We start from the raw sequence: 21995 nt of genomic DNA on the forward strand, positions 1-21995 counted from the left end.
TCACGGGGACTCTACTTCACAGCTCCCACGGGGTCAAATTATACTACCTACCACTACATGTGGACACTGCTCCGCATTTTCTTTCACTGTTTATTCTCTTCAGATACTCGGGTCTTATGAACTCCACGGTTTCAAAATTTAACACATCGATGGCTTTTACCTCCGGTATACGAGACATCATGTCTGCCACTACGATATATTTCCCCTCCCGATGTTCTGTTTGGAAATCACGTTTTTAATGCGGTGATGAGTGTGATGGGTAAGAGTTCTATATACGCACACTGCTTTCACTGCGGCTAAGCACTCATTCTCTGTTACCGTGTAGTTCAAATGAGCTCATCGCAGCTCATGGGAATAAAATGCAATCGGACTCTCGTTTTCATCAACATCCTTTTGCGCCGATTCCCACATGGCTAGCTTCGCATTGCACGAAGAATCTGTGACGATAATCGGGACGTATTAGGACAGGAGCTGAGGTCAGCGCTTTTTTAAATGCTTCTTCTGCTGTAGGTGTCCACATGAACTAAGTCTTCGACTTTAAACATTCAGTCAATGGTGCCTATATTCCTCGAATTCTACCATCCTGCTGTTCCTAGGAAGCTCCTCAACTGCCCTACGTTCTTTGGCGCTGGGATTTTGGCTCTTGCCAGAATCTTGCATGGATCTGTCCTCAAGGAGCCCCCGCCTATCACAAAACCCAAACACCTTAGGAATTTGAAACAGAACTTTAATTTGTTTAGTCCGATTGTGAGGTTGGCTTTCTGTAAGCTTTCGGTGAGTATTGCAGTACATGAGTCTACATAGCCGTTGAGCCGTTGCATAGTGCAAACGGCAACCTCCGGAAATTATAGAGACCTACCCGGGATGGTAAATGCTGTGTACTCTCTAATTTTCTGGTCTAGCTCCATTTGCCAGATGACATGTTTTAAATCGGAACTACTGATGTAAATAGGTTGATCTAGCCGGCTAAGAATTGATTCTATGTTTTGCAATGGGTAAGCATCTTTGATCGTTACCTTATTGAGCTTCCTAGCGTCTAAACATGACCGGTTTTTTCCTGGTTTTTGGACCAGTGTGACTCTATTGCTCCATGGGCAGATACTCGTGTACTTATTGTTTCTCGCTCCCGCTCGAAGCTCAAACGTAGCGCTTGGAAACGTAGCTGCAACGCGAAGTTCAAATTTCAATCCCTCAATCCCGTGGTGATCGAAGATCGAAGATCGAAGAACCTCTTCCCATGTCACTTGAATAGCCATCTGCAAATGCTCTACCCTGGAGATAAACTCACCAATTAGCATCTCATTTCATGAGATGGCTCATCTCGGGTCTATAATCTCTATGCCCGCCAGTTGGCTTCCCCTCCGATCTTCCGCCAGCTGGAACGCCTTGCCTAAACAGAGGAGGTGGTTGGCTATACTGATGCCATCCCGCCCATGGTAAGCCTCCCTCCTCTCCAACGTAACGAGAATAAATATTTAAAAGTGCCTAGAAAATAATAGCGCGTATAGTTCCTTAATCGTCAGTCCACACTGCCCCACAAGCTTAGCTGTCGCTTTATCGAGATACGATAGGGGTGTGTTTCGGCCGTATTCCCTCCCCTTGAAACATTCGGGTGTCAAATGGATCGTCGCGGGCCGTGCAATAAGATCCCCTATTGTCAAGGTTGTCCGTCAAAAGTTATGTCATTGTTCTTGACCCACTCCACTTCTCGCGTCAGAAGGAAGCAGAAGGAAGCGGTTCCGACCCCATAACGAATATATATTCTTGATCAGGATCACTAGCCGAGTCGATCTAGCCATATCCGTCTGTCCGTATGAACGGTGGGATCTCGGAAACTATACGAGCTAGGCTATTGGGATTAGGCATGCAGATTGCTGCGGTTCTTGCGCAGCGCAAGTTTGTTTCAGCAAGGTGCCACGCCCACTCTAACGCCGACATACCGCCGAAAACTGTGGCTCCTACAGTTTTGATGCTGGAATACAAATTTTATTTCTCATCAATACCTATCGATTAACCAAAAAAAAGTTTGCCATGCCCACAAACCGCCGGTTATGACGGTCCTGAAGAGCAGCTTTGCCTAAAGTGAACTAGCGACGTGACCCAGTTGGAGTGCTTCGCATGCATGCTCGAATCGATGCTATCGAAAATATAGAAGTCAGTGTTTAGCGTCCTTTTACACTTTCGCGTCACCACAGAATTGCATACCTTACAGTAGAGTATCATTACCGTAAATACGAAATACGACAAAACTATTGGACTCCAGGCCTGCGAGCCCTTGTAAAGGAAATTATCAACAACTTTCCCGTGTACTGCATCAGGCGAGCGCAACCCTTTCCACCGATGACGGGAGAATTACCAAAGGAACGTCTATAGCCAACAAACCCTTCTATTTACGTTAACTGGAGTAGACTATTGTGTACCGATTGAAGTTGCTGTAGGAAGGTGTCGCGAGAAGAGTTGGAAAGTTTTATTTACTTGTCTTACAGCTCGCGCTTTACATTTAGAATTGGTACCTTCTCTATCAACGGACTCATTTTTGTTGGCTCTGAAACTATTTACTGCTAGCAGAGGTGTACCTTTTAAGTTGCTATCCGATAACAGGAAGGCCTCATATGGGCGGCAGATGGGAAAGCATCAATCCTGACTGAAATTCTGTAGAACGTCGGAGAACTCAATGTCGTTGCCCTAAATTCCGTTGGAATCGGAAAATTTGGAAGCTCAAACACCAAACCTCTTCTTGGTCAGTAACTTCAGTGGACTACGAGACCGCGGCTCGATGGAATCCACCGGCTTAGGCTTGGCCAAACATTTCTGCATCGCTGATCAACTGGCAGATCGATTCTGGAAAATAAGGATTCGAGAGTATCTGCCCACGCTGACGAGACGTACAAATGGTTTCAACCGAGCCCAAATCAAATTTCCATGGATGACGTTGTTCTTATTGTTGATGAAACAAGCAAGCAAAACTCCGGTCCAAACGGAATCGCGCTGGTGGCTGATCACAAAAGTGTTCCTTTCATCCATCATAAAACGCTTTAGCTCTTGGTTGCCTTATGACCAGCCTGGGAACGTGTAGTTGGCGAATCAGCGGCTCAAAAAATTCGAAGGTCTAATTTTCCTATTAAACGTTTCTCTCGCCTTTTGACTTATCTTTTCAGCAATCATGTTTTGTGGCTGCTTCTTTGGGTAGTAATCTTCTACGACCACCACTAGTTGTCGAAAACCAGCTGGAGATTTCAGATGTTATTCTGCCTATTCTTTTAGATTCCGTTTTTTGTCCATTTATATTGTTTCCTTGGGCGCCACCCTGTTATGTCTCGACTTATTCTGTTCTAGGTCCCAACCATCGCATTCCGGCTAGCTTCGGATCTCTCATGGGTGAGTACGACCGCTATAGTCGGATTTGTCGGCCAACAGTAATTATTAATTTTTATTCATTTCAGACTTCATGTTGGCTTACGAAAGGCAAGGACAGCTTTCGATGGCCGCGGAATTTACCCACCCATCCTTGAGCAGCTAGAATGATTTTTGAAGCTCCCCTGACACTGGACACTGGGTCTAATTTTTCACTTCACCCCATTATAATGTTTATACTCCGATTTTTTTCTTATCAACTTTTTAATTTCATTCATTGCATATTTTAACTTTTCCTAACCTGGGTACCACAGGGACGAATACATTACACAAATAAATAAATATAAATACAAATATAGATAATTAAATAAATCATACTACTTCTTCTATTTTACCACATTCTTCACAGCCTTATTCCTACACTGTATCCAAGTCGAATTTAATAATCAACGTGTTAGGCCCATCTATTCGCCTGGTCCCGATGGAATTCCTGGCTGCGTGCTTAGATATTGCACAGAGGCCTTATGCAAGCTTCTGAAATTTTATACCTAATCTTTAGAATCTTAACAATTTCCCCATATGCTAAAGGAATCGTTTGTAATTCCTCTACACAATAATGTTAGCAAAGTGGAAGCAAGCAATTATAGAGGTATCTCTGAATTGTCAGCGATTCTAAAGCTCTTTGAAAATATTATTACTCCCCATTTTCAGCACCTCTGCAGGTCAGTTACATCTCCGTGTCAACACGAGTTTATGAAACGTAGGACAACTACCACTAACCTTTTGAAACTTACATCACTTGTGATAAAGGGATTTAAAAAACATCTTCAAACAGACGACATTTTCAGTGACTTCAGTAAAGCATTTGACTCTGTAAATCACGTTATTCTGGTTAGAAAATTAAATTTATAATGATTTCCTGGTGTTGCCGCCTCCGACAAAAAGCTCACACTCACCCCCTTCCCACACATAAAACCTGCCTCTTCCCTACCCACACAACACTCATCTCACCCCGGGCTCGACTAAGGTGTCACTCGTACCGTGCCGAGGGTCAATCTGGCTGGGAGACCGAGTCAACAAAGTCAAAGACCGAGTCAAACGGTGAGCTCAGACAAGTGGCGACCGCCTGTTCTAAGTCAGGCTTACCCGGGTACAGCGGATCTCTACCCGGGTGGACCTATCCCTTCTCCGCAGCTCGTGGGATTTTATTGTGGAGAAAGTAAATAACGACGATAGGACGAGCAAGAGTATTGCTCCGAAAGCCCAACGTGACCTGACTCCAACCCCTGCCAAGGCCAGCGAACAATGCAGCCGTGTAAGCCCAAAGCACCACAAAGACCAGTCCAAACCTCCCACCAGCGTAGGAACAGCTAACCAGCTAATCCAATCTGACGGGAGTGCCAAAGCTGATCTTGTGGTGAGCACCAGGGCCAAGGATTTTAAGAGGACACCACAAAACCAGGCAGGACCTCTGGAACGTGAGAAGGCATACCGAAACCTCAAACGGCTGGCCCCCAACCCCAAACTTGAGGATTAAACGTTTAAGAAGATATAGTCCAAGAAGATATAGCCTGGGCAAAGGCGGTAATCCAATCGCTATGACCACCAGCAATAGCAACAAGCGAGACAGGTCGATGGAAGCAGCGCAACCAGCGAGCAAGAAGGCCAAGACCACCATCCGCGGCACATGGTCGAGTTCCTTTGCGGAAGTAGTAAAGGATCGGAAGATCATTGGCGTCATCGACCAGAGCGATGAAGGCGGTGGGACCCCTAGAAACCAATGGGGTCTGGTTAGACGTGCCCTTGCGACAGTGGCCACCCGATCCGCCACCCGATTGCTAAGATGCGGGGTGGTACAAGGGCAATGCAAAGTTGATCGCCTGTGAGGACGAAAGATCGGCAGCACTTTACAAGGCTGCCATCAACAAGGTCGACGAGGTCTACCCCGGGGACAAGCTGGCAGATGGCGAGGCTGCAGACATCCCGTCTCGACCGAGAGCGAGGGTGTGGCTGCCGTCTGAGCCCTCGGAGCCAGGGGATATTCTCAGCCAGCTGACGAGGTTCAACCCCAAGCTTCCGAAAGATGGTTGGAAGGAGATGGTTAGGGTGGAGAAAACCGAGAGCGTCACCATGAACGTGGTGAACCAGGCCTCCTTGGAACCCTCCTGAACCAGGCCTGCTTGGAACCCCTCGCAGCGCAACAGAACCGGCTGAATTATGGGTTCTACAATGTGCAGCTTCGCATCTATGACACGGACAAGCTAGCGGCAGACAACCTGGCTGCCTGCCCATCGTATGAACCCCCGAGTGTCGACCAAATGGAACACGAGGAGGCCACTCTTCAGGGTACGTGTCAATTGACTCAGAGCTCACCGAAAGCATGAAGCAGCTGTGCACACATGACACGACCCGACCAGGGCGCACTGTTCTCCAGGACATAGCGGAGGATGCGGAGGGTACCCAGCCCGATCACGGTCCTAAAGATGGTGCCCACCTCATCCGCCTGGCAAGAGCCATGGATTGTTGGTAGCAACATCTGTGGCTTATCAACCCCCCTATACAAGCTATTTTACACCCAGGGTAGGGGTAAAACCAGAACCTGCATTCTTACCAAGACACACATTAACGCTTATCTTATTCCACAGTTTAGCGAAGGCGACCTCACCTCGGTCAGACTGGAGCTAAACGAACACACTCATCTCACCATAGCATCATTCTATCAGGCTCCCGACTGTGACGGGCCATTACCAAACACCACAACACAACTACTCATACATGCACACTCATCTAAGGAACTTATCCTGGGAGGGGACGCTAACTCACACCACACGCAATTGGAAAGTACAAACAAAAACGAAAGGGGTGAATTACTCTTCGACTATCTCCTTCAATCAAATCTATTCATCTGCAACAAAGGTAATGACCCAACTTTCATCACTAGAAATAAGAGGGAAGTCTTAGACATTACACTAATATCTGATCCCCTACTTTACCAGCTCGAAGCGTGAAAGGTAAAAAAGCCATAGGGAGAAAGAGGGGTTTCTCCCCCGTAGTATTTCGCTGACTATACACTGCAATAGTCAGGCCCATTTTTCTCTACGAAAACACCGTGTGGTGGCCTTCCCTAGGAAAGAATTGTAACCTCAGGATCCTTCACAAGATCCAAAGAAGCTCTGCATCAGTGGGGCACTCCGCACCACCGCCACAGAAGCACTAAACACAATCCTCGACCTTTAACCCCTGGACCTACTTGCCAAAAGCTGGGCATGTGCAACAGTGCTGAGGCTTCGCGAAGCAGCGGCATGGACAGCAGGCTCAACGGGTCACTCCAGTATCCTAACAAATCAGATATCCATACCACATATTACAGACTACGTTCCACCCATACTCAACTTCGAAAGAAGATACGAGATCTTCATATTTACCCGTACACACTGGGACAACCTCCCACACCAATTCGAAACGCCGTCAACATATACACAGACGGCTCCAAGCTTAACTCCCAAACAGGTGGGGGAGTCTTCTCTCCCGAACTGGACATAAAAGTCTCATTCCCCCTACCAGACCACTGTAGTGTTTTCCAAGCGGAAGTCATGGCAATTCAGGAAGCCATGTCCTACCTGGATTCATCAGATCATCACGACACAGACATCTTCACCTTTTCGGATAGTCAAGCAGCTCTTAAGGCCCTCGACTCCTACACAGCAAATTCAACAACTATCTCTGAATGCCGCAAATCTCAGAACGAGATGGCAACTCATCTGAGAATCAACCTCATCTGTGTGCCTGGACACCATAATATTGAGGGCAACTGCATAGCAGACGAGCTAGCAAGTCAGGGACCGCCGACATCCTTCGCGATAAGGACACGGTGGGTATGCCCATGGCTACCTGTAAGCTCCACGCCAGGCAGAGACTGTACACCCTCTCCAACAACCACAATTCTAGACTCACGTGGCCAAATTACAACAACGGGCCATTGTCTTCTAGGGACTCATGCGCGCAGGCTGGAACTCAGTAACTAGACGAGGAGGAGAGCATTGAACACCTCCTATGCTTCTGCTCAGCGCATAACCTAAAGCGCTTTCAAACCCTAGCTACACACTTCCGAACCTTGCGGCCATTCAGGGCGATGGCATTCCAAAACTCTTCTGTTTCCTAAAAAGAACAAACTGTTTCGTGAAAACCCATAACCCATGAGCTAAAGAAAAGGATCTACACAGAGATCACGTGGTATCACAAGGGGCCCAGTGTGGCCTAAGTGGGGGATTAGTTATCTATTATCTTATTTTCCCTCGGTCGTTTGGGCGGGAGGTGTGGTTGTGGGATCCCTGGCGAAAAAAGAAACAAATTTGAGATTTTTAAGATAAATAATCGCATTAATTGGTATATTAAATAATCTTATTGCTAAAACTATTTCGGTTGCAGCTCTGATGCTAGCATAAAAATCTTAACTAAGATGCTATGGTTTCGTCAATACCTATCATATTGACCAAAAAACATTTACGCCCACAAACGTCCACACCACTAAAAATCGGTCAAATTTTGTATTTTGTAAATGGGATTTTGTTTATCGATAAAAGGGTACCTATTTACAAAATATTCAAATCGGAATATTCAATAACTAAAGACTGTAATCAATGACCAAGTATTGTAATCGCTAGATGGCGCACATTAATTGGAAAAAGTCGTTTTGGGGCATATCTTCAACTTCCTTGCACTTTCTTTAGCTAAGTAAGTCGAGTCACTCGACTATATCGTTCTCCCTTGCTTAAATTGTATTTTACTAAAATCGAAATATATTTATTTAAAAAAAGGGATACAAATTGTTACAAAAATGACGCCAAATCATGCCTGGACAATCAAATGATTTAAATTCTGTCGGCCTGTTTTACTAGTCTTTCAAACGAGCATACTAACTACTGAGCTAAAAACATTATTTAGACCATATTAATTTAACTTGAGATATTTTGAAATCAGATTCAGCTACAGCTTCAACTTAGGTGGTCGGTCATAATCTAAACGTTTGCCACTTTGCCATACCTGTGATTAAACACACCTGTCAGGACTGCTTAATACGTCGATAGTGTTGTCAGTTCTCCCGAAAAAAAGCTTGTACCGCCTTAACCTTATAATCTAGTTCTAGCTCTTTAAATCTTAATGTTTTCATAGCATGATTATGACGAAGTTGCAGCTAAAATTATTGCCGCTTTTAATTTGCATGGAAGCACGCTAAAAAGGAGAGATTTAAATGTATTTAAATGTACATTCCATACAATTAATAATGTTTTTTGTAAAATAAATAATATAGCGCAAACTGCCTGCATACGCCCGCGTAAAACAGTTAAAAGTTCCAAACGTCTATGATAAGACCGCATTAAAATTGAAAATTGGTCATATAATTAAAGTCACTAAAACAAATATTAATGGACAATGGGAGGGAGAACTAAATGGAAGAAATGGTCACTTCCCAATCACGCACGTTGAATTTCTCGATGATTGTGATTTACGCAATAACTTCTTGAAGGGTGAGTAGAAGCGCTACCATCCGCTAGGTGTCGCCGAAAAGCCCTGGAATTTCCCTCATTTCATCGGAACCTTCCGGGGTCATTTTTGTTTTTAAATTAATTGTATGAAAATTAAGTTCTGCCAACCAATTGTTACCATAATCAGAAAATTAAATAATCAATAACTTTAAGGAAACTTTAAAAAAAATTACCCTTGTTTTCTTTGAAAAGTATGTAACAGGATAACTAGCGCTGTGCAATCTTGGGAGCAGTCGCTTTCATATCTCCGTCTCCCTAGTAGTCTCCTTAGCCGAGTCTGAGTCGAGTGCCTCGACTATCATATACCCGTTACTCAGTTGTTTATTAAAAAATTCTGGGTCGAACAGCTTTGTATTCAAATAGCAATTACATAACTATTGACTGGCTCTGACGTAAAAGCAAGCTACACGAAATAGTCTGGTTCGCGCGGTTTTTGTCATAAAGATAGGTAATGTAATGTAATCATGAAAATGTAAGCAATCGCAATTTACCCTAATAAATCATTGAGGGAAATTCCAGGGCTTTTCGGCGACACCTAGCGGATGGTAGCGCTTCTACTGACCCTTCAGGGATTTATCTTATAACATTAGTTATTCATAAGTTTTAAACTAATAATTTGATCGGTATGGTTAGTGACTAATAAAATTTGCGCGCCAGGCAGACTTTAACGTTGTGGGAGTTTTACCTGTTACAAACTTTTGCGAAAACTGTATACTATACAATATACTCGTAGACTTAAAATGTATACTAGGCTACACATGTAACATTTCCCAAATTTAATCCTGATGGCGCTGGATCAGACGCCTTAACCTGGTGTACAACATTCGACCTCATATTTGCAAACCATGTTCTAGAGAGCAGCGGTTTGGTGATTACTTTAAGCAATGCTTATCGCAAATATGTTTCCCAGGCATAACATGGACACAATTTAAAGAGCTGTTTATTCAACTCTTGTCGGAGTGGAGATAACGGCAGCGATTCTAGTAAACGTCTTGAATGGTCGTCCTCGAACGAGAGCAGTAACTTTGGGGTGAAGGGTCGTATCAATATACATTGTTTCAAGAGCAGCGAAAAGGAACACTACGCTACTTCATGTTGTAGCACATTGCAAAATATTTCTGATATAAATGTTGAACAGTATTGTCTTTTATTGCACATTGTAATGGACAAATACTTGAAATACGTTGTTTTGATAGGCCGCGAAATGTTAAGTCCTGGTTTAGCGTAACAATAGACGCGGATAAACTAATTATTGACAATACAAAAAGAGTTGATGTCGTAACTTTTGTTAATTATAAAAATCCTGTAGATTCCCATTGCGTCCTGAGCGACATTAAAAACATTTTAAAACGCCATTCCGATTGGTTTAAAGGCGGAATACCACAGACTCGTGTAATGACAGGGCGTTTGGAAATTAAGTTAATAGATCCCCAAAAGACAGTGCAGCGCAGGCTATATAGACTTAGCGAAGATGAGAAAGAGCATGTACGTTATGAAATCGATGAGCTTCTGAAATCTTTTATTATTCGCCCCAGCTTTTCACCTTTCGCTAGTCCGATGATGCTCGTTAAAAAGAAAAACGGTAGTGACCGTTTTTGTATTGATTTCCCTGCTTTAAATGAGCATGAGCATTGCCTCTAATTTCAGACCAAATGGCTATGTTACTTGGGGCAAGCAATTCCTCATGTCTCGATATGGTCAGCGGCTTTTATCAAATACAGGTACATTCATTCAATTGAGCGTATCCTCAGGGATGACTGAGGGTCAATATGAGTTTTTGAACATGCCTTTTGGTTTGAAAAACGCTTCTTCTGTGTTTCAGCACGATTTATATACAGCTTTGGGTAATCTTGCATACACTTACTTACGTGTACATCGATGATGTTTTAATTGTAGCGGAAACTAAGGATGAAACTTTACCGATTGCAGATTGTGCTAGAAACCTTGAGCAAGGCTGGATTTTCATTTAACGTAACGAAGTGTTCCTTTCTTGAAACTCCGGTTGAATACCTTTGAATATTTGAAGTGAGCAATTCATTTTAAAACACCTTACCTCAAAGAAACACCCTGATTTCGTTTGGCTGTTAGAGCATGAAAAAATTCGCTCGAAAATAATATCTATTTTAACCCAGGAGCCGGTGCCAACTATATTAGACCCTCAGCACACAAATGCCAGCTCAAACGGCTATGGGGCAATACTGACACATAGAATAGATGAAAAGCCCCATGTTGCAAAATATATATATATATAAATATATATATGCTATTAAGCATTTTCGTGATTATTAACAGGGAGGAAATTTGTACTATTTACTGATAGCTAAAAGCTAGTCGTACAGGATGCATCGATCGTGATCCTTTTTACAGTCGTTATAAAGTTATAAAATTAATCTTAAAAATTCCCGGCATTTGGTTGTTCTGCTTGCCGATTTATTTTGTATTTCCTCGTAGACTCACAGATTTTTAAACTTGTCGCTTGAAGCTGGAAACACAGAGACTTTAACCGTTCACTCATAGAGTAATGAACTATATAGAGGCGCCAATTGCTCTGCCGCTCTCTTTCGAAATTGGGGCTATGATGCCACCTAGGCGAAAAAAGCTTATTTCCCCTCTTTTTCAAAGTTCGATCGAACTTGTAATTCATTCTCACCTCATTCTGCACCGCTCTTGCTCACTGTTTTGTTTTTGTAATTAATCGTAAACCCTATTGCTGTTGCTTCGCACCTAAGTTAGCTTCAAACTTGGCCTTTAATTGGCTCTTAGCAGAGGTTGGGCAGAGGTTCTTACTCTATGGTTCACTTATATTCTTCGTATTAACCACTCTCACATATGAAAATTTTCGGCTGGCGTCGCTCTAATTCGCCCTTTAGTTGCCTTTCTTGTAATAGGCTCAATTCCCAGTATTTTACTAGTTCCGCTTTCAACCAGCACGACACCTGAACCAGTTCCACCTCCCAAGCCATCTCTAATATAGGCATTTCCTGCTCCTTTCTAATCCAGGTACGCGACTGTTTAACATGTTTGAATTTTTAACATTGTTTAACTTTTGGGTTTAGCAGCCCATAACAAGGAAGCGTTCAGACCCTACGAAGTTGGGATTAGGCATACAGACTCTAGAGCATCTAGAGCAGCGCAAGTTTGTTTCAGCAACTCCTACTCTAACAGCCACAAAAGCCCTTAACGCTAAAGTCTATCTAGCGCCCTTATTTTTATTCCCTTGCAGAGGGTATTATAATTTCAGTCCGAAATTTGCAAAGCAGTGAAGGAGACGTTTCCGACCCCATAAAGTATATATATTCTTGATCAGCATGACTAGACGAGTCGGTCTAGCCATGTCCGTCTGTCCGTCTGTTCGTCCGTTTCTACGCAAACTAGTCTCTCAGTTTTCAAGCTATCGGGCTGAAACTTTCCCAAAAGTCTTTTTTTTGCAGGTGGTATATAAGTCGGAACGATCCGGATTGAACAACTTTATCTTATAGCTCCCATAGGAATAATCGGAAAAGAAATTTTAAAAAATTATATCTTTGGTGTTTTTTAACATATAACCTCCTACACTCGGAATGAACAATTTTAATTAGTTCTGAATTTCGAATTTAATTTTATCAAAATTGGACGGCTATATCTTATAGCTGACAAAGGAACGATCGAAAAAATGATAGCTTCTGTGGTTTTTGACATATTATCTTATACTATTAAGAAAATCATTTTTTTGTACTTTTAACTTCCTTTCTTGAAGATTTTTTTGGACTAAGTTAAAAAATATTTTATTGATTAATACCTATTTAAATTCCAGTAATCATAAAAATCGCATTATTATTTAAAAAGGTATGAATTAATTAGTTACTAATTGAAAAGTCCTACTAATTGAATAGTATCTCCATCCCTCTAACGGGGTAACGCGTATAGTCATGGGCATTGACTAAATTTTTTTTTTTTTAGTAGGAGATGTTACGGTTTTTAGTCCAATCAGTTTATTTCGAAACATTTCCGCTCTGTGACACCCTCCAAATAATGTCGGACTATATTGTTTTACCTTAAATGAATATCGGATCATCCCAATTTTATTATTTGTATACCCTTGCAGAGGATAAATGATTGCAGTCCGAACTTTGCAACGCAGTGATGGAGACGTTTCCGACGCCATAACGTATATATATTCTTGATCAGCATCACTAGATGAGTCGATCTAGCCATGTCCGTTTGTCCGCCCGTCTGTCCGTTTCTACGCAAACTAGATTCCCAGTTTTAAAGCTATCAGGAAGAAACCTTTCCAAACGTCTTACTTGTATTGCAGTCGTAAGTCGTAACGAGCCGGATCGGACAACTGTGTCCTACGGCTCCCATAGAAATAATACAAAATATATTTTTTTTAAATGTAATAAAAATGTAAACTTCACTGCTTTTGAAATATTAACTTCCACTCTTGGGAATATCATTCTATTAATATTTGGGAATTTCGAAAAAAACTAAAAAAAAAATCGGACGACTGTCATAGGAACGATCGGATAATTATTTTCAAAATAATACAAAGACCGTTACATTTCGTTTTCGGTAAACATATATAGTTCGGTAGAAAATGAAAATGGAACATTATTTTAAAGTTTGTCTAACGGCAACGGGTATAGAAACTTCGGCTTGCCGAAGTCTAATTGGTCCAGAAACCCTAGCTGTTGTCTTCCGCAATGTGGAATTCTTACGTGACTGGGCAGTGGCACAGTATGTGCTCTGGTGTTTCCCGTTTCGTTGTTTTCCTGAAGCATGAGTTTTAAGGGAATCCCATCTATGGCCCGGTGGCCAGTGTTATTTGCTGTTCTTCTGCATATGTCCCTTTTGCATTTGCTTTAGATGGATGCTGAAAATATGCAGCAGCAAAACGTCGACATGGAGCACGAAGAAATCTTTAACGAAAGGAGTCTTCTCGGACAGGCAACCATCGACAACGCTACCTTGTTAAACCACATCGATCGCGTCAACAAAATGGTTAATACCTACCAATGGGACAAGAAGTTTGTTTTGTTCGCAATTTACACACGGCTGAAAGGTCCAGCCAAGAGGTAGTTTGATACGTAGCTCATTTTATACATGACTTGGAGGAATTTCGCCGATGCGATCCGGAACAAGTTTTATGGAAACCCAGAAGAAACAGAAGTGCATGTTGAAAAGACAAATGCAACTAGGCAATCAAAGGAGACCGTGGTTATAAGACATGTCCACACAAGTATACAGCTTCGACCAAAAAAGTATTGCAGCAATTAATTTCTAGACTAGGGAGAAACTCCGTGATGCAGGACCCATTGAAGTGTTACAATTGCGGAAATTGGGCCGAGGTAGAGGGGTCCGATGTTCAGGCACCATTTTTGCAGGCATAAGCTACGTTATATTTGGGTCGTGGAATCTTGGTAAGCCTCTCTCCACACGGCGCCACAAGCCACAAGCTTGATCGCAATATGATCGGGCTGTGTTTCGGTCATATTCCCTTTCCTTCACACATTTGTGTGCCAAAGGGATCGTCGCGGGCCGTGCAATACGATCCCCTATTGTCAACGTTGTCCGTCGATAGTTATGTCGATGTTATATCATTCTTCTTCAGATTATAAATTTATTAAATAAAATATTGGCGTACGCCGTGGAAGAGTAATATAGTATCGACTAATGCATATGAGATTAATTTTGTTGACAATTATTTTATTTGCGGAGAGTATCGAATTTACCACCTAACGTTTGATTCGCTTATATATGCCTCATATTACCATTAATCTTCGGCCTCCATGTCTCCTCTCTCCACTCCGCACCACACCAGGGTCTGCGCACGGCGGTACACTATGTTTCAAAATGCGGCGCTGCACCGTTATTCCGTTCGCTCTCGACACGCAGGCGCTCTCCTTTCTCTCCCCGTCTCGCTTTGTCGCCTCTCTCTCTCTCTTTCTCTCCAATCTGTGTCTCCACTCTGTCTCTAGACCCTTTTTTTCCTCGTATTTTACGATTCCTCTTAGTCTTTCTCCCTTATCTCTCTTTGACTTTATCCCCAAACTCTGTTTAACTGCAGTCTTTCAATCTTTTTTCCTGCATTGCCGTTACTACGCGAATTTGCCACGTATTTACCAACTGCAAGGTCTCTATATAGTTATTCTTATCTTAATTTGTGCAGAGTAATTTAACTCCTCACACAATTCGTGTTAAAAAGAGAAGACAAAGTTGCGATACACCAAATGTAACAAATTCCAAAAGCCAAATGGAGATTGTCAAGCCGCTAATTTTATGAGCTTAGGAGACGTAGCGGAGGACAAACGTTTTACCAGGAAAATCTGTGCACTCAAGATTATCTCTTTTTCATTGATAGTCAGGCCAGTCATCCGCCAATCAATTGCCAATATATAAAAATTAGAGGCGTAGGCGAAGGTTCATGTGTCCTCACAGAAGCGATGACTGTGAGTTAGGTAACATATAAAGTCTGGGAAGCAGACGTAGATTGCCGTTGCAGGATGACTTTCCATTGGGACAGGACGTAAGCGACACGAAAATCCCGAAGCTGCTTAATAATTTCCGTGAGCAAATGCGCAACTTGTTAAAGATGTTTTCTCCACAGGATTACCAGACTTGAAAAACGTGTCTGTTACTGTGTTCATCGCAACTGATGGCTTATATGAATTAAAGCGTCTTCCTTTTGGGTTGAAAAACGCTCATAAAGTTTTTTGGTCTTAATGTTTATTAACGCAAATTAATTGCTGGATATTCAATCGTATCAGCGTCATCGAGAACTAAAGGATCATTTATTTTGCAAAGTGCTGCAAGCCAAATAATGTAAAACACTTACTTTATGCCGAAAAGAAATCAGAGCCAATGGTCATGCAGAGCGAATCAACTGGATAATTTTGTAAATTGCGTTGATCAAATAAAACCGACGTCGAAGACGTCGAATTGGAAGAAATTTCACCCCGCCTAGTTGACAAACATTTTCTTTTAAAAGCGCTACCAGAATGTCATAATAGTCGGCGATGTAGAGTCGTATCCAAGCAACTGACCAACTTGTACGTAAAACAAGAGAGATCGCGATAGTCGAGTGCCTCGACAATAAGATAGCCGTTACTCAGCTAAAGTAAACGAAAGGAAGATGGAACAAGACGACTTTTACGGAGATCGCAGAACGCGACCTAGCGTCGATTACAATATTTGGTTATAACTTCTAAATGGATCGTCCGACTGGATCAATTTGTAGAGACGTAGATAGATATTGATAAACAAAACCTAATCCCATTTAGACTTTTGAAAAATGTGTGCGCCAGACAGATTTTAGCGTTAAGGACGTTTTTGGGAATTAGAGTGGGTGTGACATACCTTTTTTGGTTAATTAGTATTCTAGCATTTAAGCTGTAGACGTAACAGTTTTGTGCAATTTGTAGGCGTAAGTTTGGACATGTCACCGTGCTGAAATACACTTATAGAAATATAAATCTGCATGCCTAATCCCAAAACACAGGTCTTTAAAGTTTCAGAGATCGAGCGTTCATACGGACGGACTGACAGACGGAAAATTATAGTTCGACTGTGCTAGTGATCCTGACATTTATCCTAATTGAGTAGACAACGCTTCCTTCCATTTGAAACAAACTTTCCGGCGAAAAAAAGAAACCAGAAAGCAAACCACTGAACCTTGCACCCGAGCAGAGAGCACCCTCACCGGACAAGGACGAAGAGGTCGATCGGTAACTGTGCGGACCTTGGACCAGCGCTATTGAATTATTATTTTTTTGTCAAAAATTATTATGTTTAGACCAGTATTGGAGTCAGAGAATGGTTGGTCGAGCACTATCTGCCTGACTACCTAAGTGGGTGCAAACAGGTTTAGAGATGCCTGAGGATCTTAGATTTAACAGAGCTTTCTTCATGACCAGAATTTACTTTTGATTTTTATTTCAAAAGACTTGTTTAGGATTTTTATTTAAAACAAGGAAGAACGCTGTAGTCGAGTACCTCGACTATCAGATACCCGTTACTCAGCTAAATAGAGATATGCAAGCAGCAAAGCGAGATTAAAATGCGCCACCTACCGGCGGTATACAGATTTAAGCGTTATGGGCGTTAGAGTGGGCGTGGCAAAATTATTTTTGGATCAATCGATAGGTATTGACGACACCAATACATTTCAGTTAATACATTTCAGTTTTTTATCTAGCATAAAAATTGTGGGCGTCACAGGTTTTCGCGGTTTATGGGCGTTAGGGTGGGCGTGGCAAACTTTTTTTTGGGTCAATCGATAGGCATTGTATTTATTCTAGCATCAAAACTGTAGGAGCCACAGTTTTGGGCGGTTTGTGGGCGTTAGAGTGGGCGTGGAACTCTACTGAAACAAACTTGCGCTGCGTAAGAAGCTCAGGAATCTGCACGCCAAATCTCAATAGCCTAGCTCCCATAGTTTCCGAGATCTCAGCGTTCATCCGGACGGACAGACAGACGGACAGACGGACAGACGGACATGGCTAGATCGACTCGGCTAGTGATCCTGATCAAGAATATATATACTTTGTGGGGTCGGAAACGCTTCCTTCTGCCTGTTACATACTTTCCGACGAATCTAGTATACCCTTTTACTCTACGAGTAACGGGTATAAAAATGGAAGGAAACCCACAAAAACGCCTGCAGGATGTCAGTGCAGACGAAAAAAGAGGCCTATTCCAAGCTGTGGCCCATTATTGTGGGACGTCACCGACAGGAAGTAATACCACGACAGGGCAAATCCGCAGAATAGTTGAAGTGCTGGAGGAGACCCACTAGAGAATTTCAGTGGGAAAGAACATGCTGAGTGGGACTTCGCTCCCTATATGGACATCCTGCCGGGCGTGTCCTCGCAAAGAATGTAAGTTCTGGCGAAAACAATTTGATAACAATGTATTGATAGAAGTATATTTTTAGCAGAACAACCAGTAATACGATCTCCGACGAGCTCTCCATTGGGGAACCACAGGACTCCACCACCACCAGCTGCTTGAAAGCTTAAGCTGCAGGACGCTCTGGCTTCTATAGGGTGGAGGAAAAGAGAACGCCCGCTAAGGGACAGCTGAAGAGAATTCATTAACCAGCCGTTGCCAGGATGCTGGGCGACTTCCTGCAGCATCAGCGGAACGACCCCGTTTCCAACCCGGCTCCCACTCCCTCAAGGCCTATGTTGCCATATGGCGCGGAGTGACAAGAGAAGGAAGCCTTAAACTACTAATTAACATAAATAAAAACATCCTTTGAACATTCCATTTATTTTTATTTCTTTTTGTACCAGCAGATTCGTCTTTTTTAAGTCCTTTAATTTTTCGTTTGTTAATAAAACAAACCAAGATGCTTGACAGTAAGAAATTCCACATGCATTGCGGGTGAATTTTGAATACTGCGGTCACACTACAAAGAATAATATTTTTAGACAAGTGAGACTCTTAGCCGATCTGGGTATTAGGCTTAAGCCTAGTACTCACATCGACGAAAACCGAGAGCTAACCATACGAGTGAGCGAGAGGCAAACAGGCGGCTAATGCTTTTTGTCGGGTCTGTTTTTCAGCGCGGTACTCAGATAAGCTAAGGAAATACCAGAAAAAAACCTGATATCGCGAGCGAATTTTCGATGAACGCCGTTAGCCGCGGCCCAAAGAATAGGAAATTTAATCTTTGGCGGTGTTCGTGCAGAAGCGGTGGGGAATTTAAAAATTTAAAATGGAAGAAAAACACAAAAACGGCTAAAGGTGGTCAGTGCAGATGAAAAAGGACGCCTAGTCCAAGCTGTTGCCCATTATTGTGGGACTTAACCGACAGGAAGCTGTACCACAACGGGGCAAATCCGCAGAATAGTTAATGCGCTGGAGGAGATCCACCAGAGAATCCCAGTGGGAAGGAACGTGGGACATCGCTCGATCTCCGACGACGTCTCCATTGAGGATTCCACCCCCACCAGCTACTTGCTACAAAGCAAAGATGGAGGAGGCGCCGGCTTCTATAGGGAGGAGAAAATAAGGTCGCCCGCTAAGGGACAGCTGGAGGAGCCATCACCAGCCATTATTGGCCAGCCTATTGGGACTCGGAGTTGAATTACAGATGGCGCGGGAAAAATGGCGAAGCATCCGTGGGACGAGAGAGAGGCCTTAAACTTCTAATTTACATAAATAACAACATTCGTTGAACATTTCAGTTATTTTTATTTTATTGTCTTTGTGCACCAGCAGACTCTTTTTTTTGAAATTGCTCCAATTCATTTGTTTTCCGTTTGGCACAAGCACAGCTGCTTGACAGTAAGACCATGCCACATGCATTTCGGGTGAACTTTGAAAACTGCGGCTACACTAGATAGAATAATTTTTCGACTAGTGAAATTCTTAGCCGATCTGAGTGAGTACTCATTCACGAAATCTGGTATTTTTTCTGGTATTTCCTTAGCTCATATGAGTACCGGACTAAAAACAGACTCGAAGAAAAGCGTTAACTCGCGGTCTTCGTCGATGGGACAGCTGGAGGGACAGCTGGATGAGCCATAACAGCCATTGTTAGGATGCTGGGCGATTTCCTGCAGGATAAGCGGAAAACCCCCGTTCCCAATCCGGCTTCCACTTCCTCAATATGCCTATTGGGACTATTAGCTGGACCGCAGATGGCACGGGAGAGATGACGAAGAATCTGTGGGACGAGATGGAAGCTTTAATCTACTAATTTACATAAATAAAAACTTTCGTTGAGCACTCCACTTATATTAATTTTAGTTTCTTTGTGCACCAGCAGATACTTAATTTTAAATTGCTCCGTTTTCCGCTTGGCAATAAACCCAGTTGCTTGTCAGTAAGACCATGCTACATGGATTGCGGGTAAACTTCCAAAACTACGGTCACACTACAAGTAATAATATTTTTCGACTACTGAAAAGCTTATTACTGAATTTCTTCGAACTCCGTTGGAAACGGTTGGAGTTTTTGACAAATGTGAAACTCCGATTCCCACAGGGCACATCCAATCGAGTAGCCAAGTTTGTTCTGTTGGACGCTCATAATACATAACGACGTTAAGAAAGTAAAACATTTTACCTAAAAACCATGCAATTCAAATGCCTTTTAAATTGGTCCTGGTGTAAGATTTTGACAGCCAATTTATAAACAAATGTTTTTTAATTAAAGTTGAGTTTGTAAAAACGATATCGGTTGCCACCGCATCAGTAGAATTGCGCACAGCATTCGTGGACACGTGTAAATTTAAGTGGCCTGAACAGTTGTAAGGAATTTATGCTAATTCATATCGATATTATCGATACACGCCAGCAGCCATGTATCATGTATCACGAATAGGTAGCGTACTATTTTTTCGCTCCATTTTTTTACTGATCATGATGCAAGGATTTTTGCATCAAGATTAGTAAGCAGAACTATCGAAAGAATTCAATCCCTGATCAGGTATCAGGTTATTTTAGTGAACACGGCCAATAACTTCATAAGGCCTAGTACTCAGATAGGCTAAAAGTTTCACTAGTCGAAAAATCAAATTTTTTGTAGTGGGACCGAAGTTTTCCAAGTTGACCCGTAATGCATGTGGCATGGTCTTACTGTCAAGCAGCTGGGTTTGTTTTGTTGACGATTTAAAAAAGACAAATCTACTGGTGCACAACGAAATGAATACAAATGGAAAGTTCAACGTGTCCAACGTTTACAAATTCAATAGGCCTTAAAAATATGGCCGCTCGCTCTCTTTTATGGTTAGCACACGGTTTTCGTCGATGTGAGTACTGTGCCTTAACTAAAATCGTCATAGGGTGGAAATAGTGAAAACGAGGTTTTACTCTGTGTAAATGTGACGTACGGCAAAATCGAATTAAATTAATCGGAAACATCATCACCGTTTCTTATGTTATCGAATTACAAGAGTATCTTATTGAGCATAAGTAATAAGTAATGTAAAACTTGTATTTACTAAAAGGATGGGGGCAACCATGGTAAAACCTTTGGTTAAAAACGGAAATCTGTTGGACGCATTGCCTTCGCAGGTAAGTAAGCTAGTATTTCCAAACTAAAAGATAATAAAGATTGTTTTTAATTTAAGGCAACCCTCCATGTAGTAATGTTAGGCCTGGATTCTGCGGGGAAAACTACTGCATTATACAGACTTAAGTTCGATCAGTATTTAAATACTGTGCCGACTATTGGATTTAATTGTGAAAAAGTTTGCGACTACAAAACCATTGGCTAAACTGAAATATTAGACAATCTTATTTTATTTAGGTACAAGGTACTATTGGTAAGGCAAAAGGAGTTCACTTTCTAGTTTGGGACGTAGGAGGTCAAGAAAAATTACGACCTCTTTGGAGGAGCTATACACGGTATTATATATAATTTATTCAAAATAATGTTACATATGTATCTTTAAATTGCTTTTAGCTGCACCGATGGCATTTTGTTCGTTATAGATTCGGTCGATACAGAACGAATGGAAGAAGCAAAAATGGAGTTAATGCGTACCGCTAAATGTCCTGATAATCAGGTAAGTAACTTTAACATACACTTGTCAGAAAAAGTATGCGTACAAAAATTTCTGGAAACTTTAGAGTTATTAATAATAATAATTATAATATTTAAAATTTCATTTTAATTTATACAGATAGTACCTTTTTTCACCTTTCCTTTGATGAAACTCTTAATTTTCTAACACTTATATTTTTCCTTATATAAATTAAAATTTACAAAATGGTCTGATTTCGCATCAGAAAAAGTATGCGTATAAAATCAAAAATCATAAGAAAACTCCATGTTTTTGTCAAAAGGACTGGAATTCAATATGAGGTCGGATACCCCTTTCGTTTTAGGACTTCAGCCAACCGATTTGGCATTGACTGGACCAATTTTGTTGTGTCCTCCACCGATATTTTATTCCATTCCTCGACCATCACTTGTTTTAGGATGTTCTTTGATGTAATGGTGTGCTGGCGGATCCTGCGCTCCAGGAGGTCCCACAAATGCTCAATTGGATTGAGACCTGGGGACTGCGGTGGCGAATTTAACTGATTCTTTACATTATAAAGCAACCAAAGTTTCGTATTCATGGCACAATGCTTCGGGTCGTTGTCCTGTTGGAACCAAAAG

General features: G+C 42.1%; 1 protein-coding gene and 1 long non-coding RNA gene across 6 annotated transcripts in view; both read left to right on the plus strand.

Moving 5' to 3' along the window:
• The first annotated feature begins 12683 nt into the window (after positions 1-12683).
• LOC139353315 (uncharacterized) lies at positions 12684-18146 on the plus strand. The gene is made up of 2 exons (XR_011604522.1): positions 12684-17755; positions 17812-18146. It is a non-coding gene; the product is annotated as an uncharacterized lncRNA (long non-coding RNA).
• A 2595-nt stretch (positions 18147-20741) lies between these two features.
• Positions 20742-21995, plus strand: part of Arl4 (ADP ribosylation factor-like 4) — a 63503-nt gene continuing 62249 nt past the window's right edge. For 4 of the 5 annotated variants that reach the window (XR_011604521.1, XM_070997172.1, XM_017088735.4 and 1 more), the window contains exons 1-4: positions 20743-20902; positions 20959-21078; positions 21138-21235; positions 21294-21396. Coding sequence is in view for 4 of the 5 variants with exons in the window: in XM_070997172.1 (XP_070853273.1) it covers positions 20837-20902; positions 20959-21078; positions 21138-21235; positions 21294-21396 (387 nt within the window). In the remaining variant the exon portion in view is untranslated. Of the gene's footprint in view, positions 20903-20958; positions 21079-21137; positions 21236-21293; positions 21397-21995 lie in introns of all 5 variants that reach the window. The other variant, XM_036822635.2, reaches the window with a different exon arrangement.

Source organism: Drosophila suzukii, chromosome 4 (genome assembly GCF_043229965.1).
Source record: "Drosophila suzukii chromosome 4, CBGP_Dsuzu_IsoJpt1.0, whole genome shotgun sequence".
Classification (NCBI taxonomy): Eukaryota; Metazoa; Arthropoda; class Insecta; order Diptera; family Drosophilidae; genus Drosophila; species Drosophila suzukii.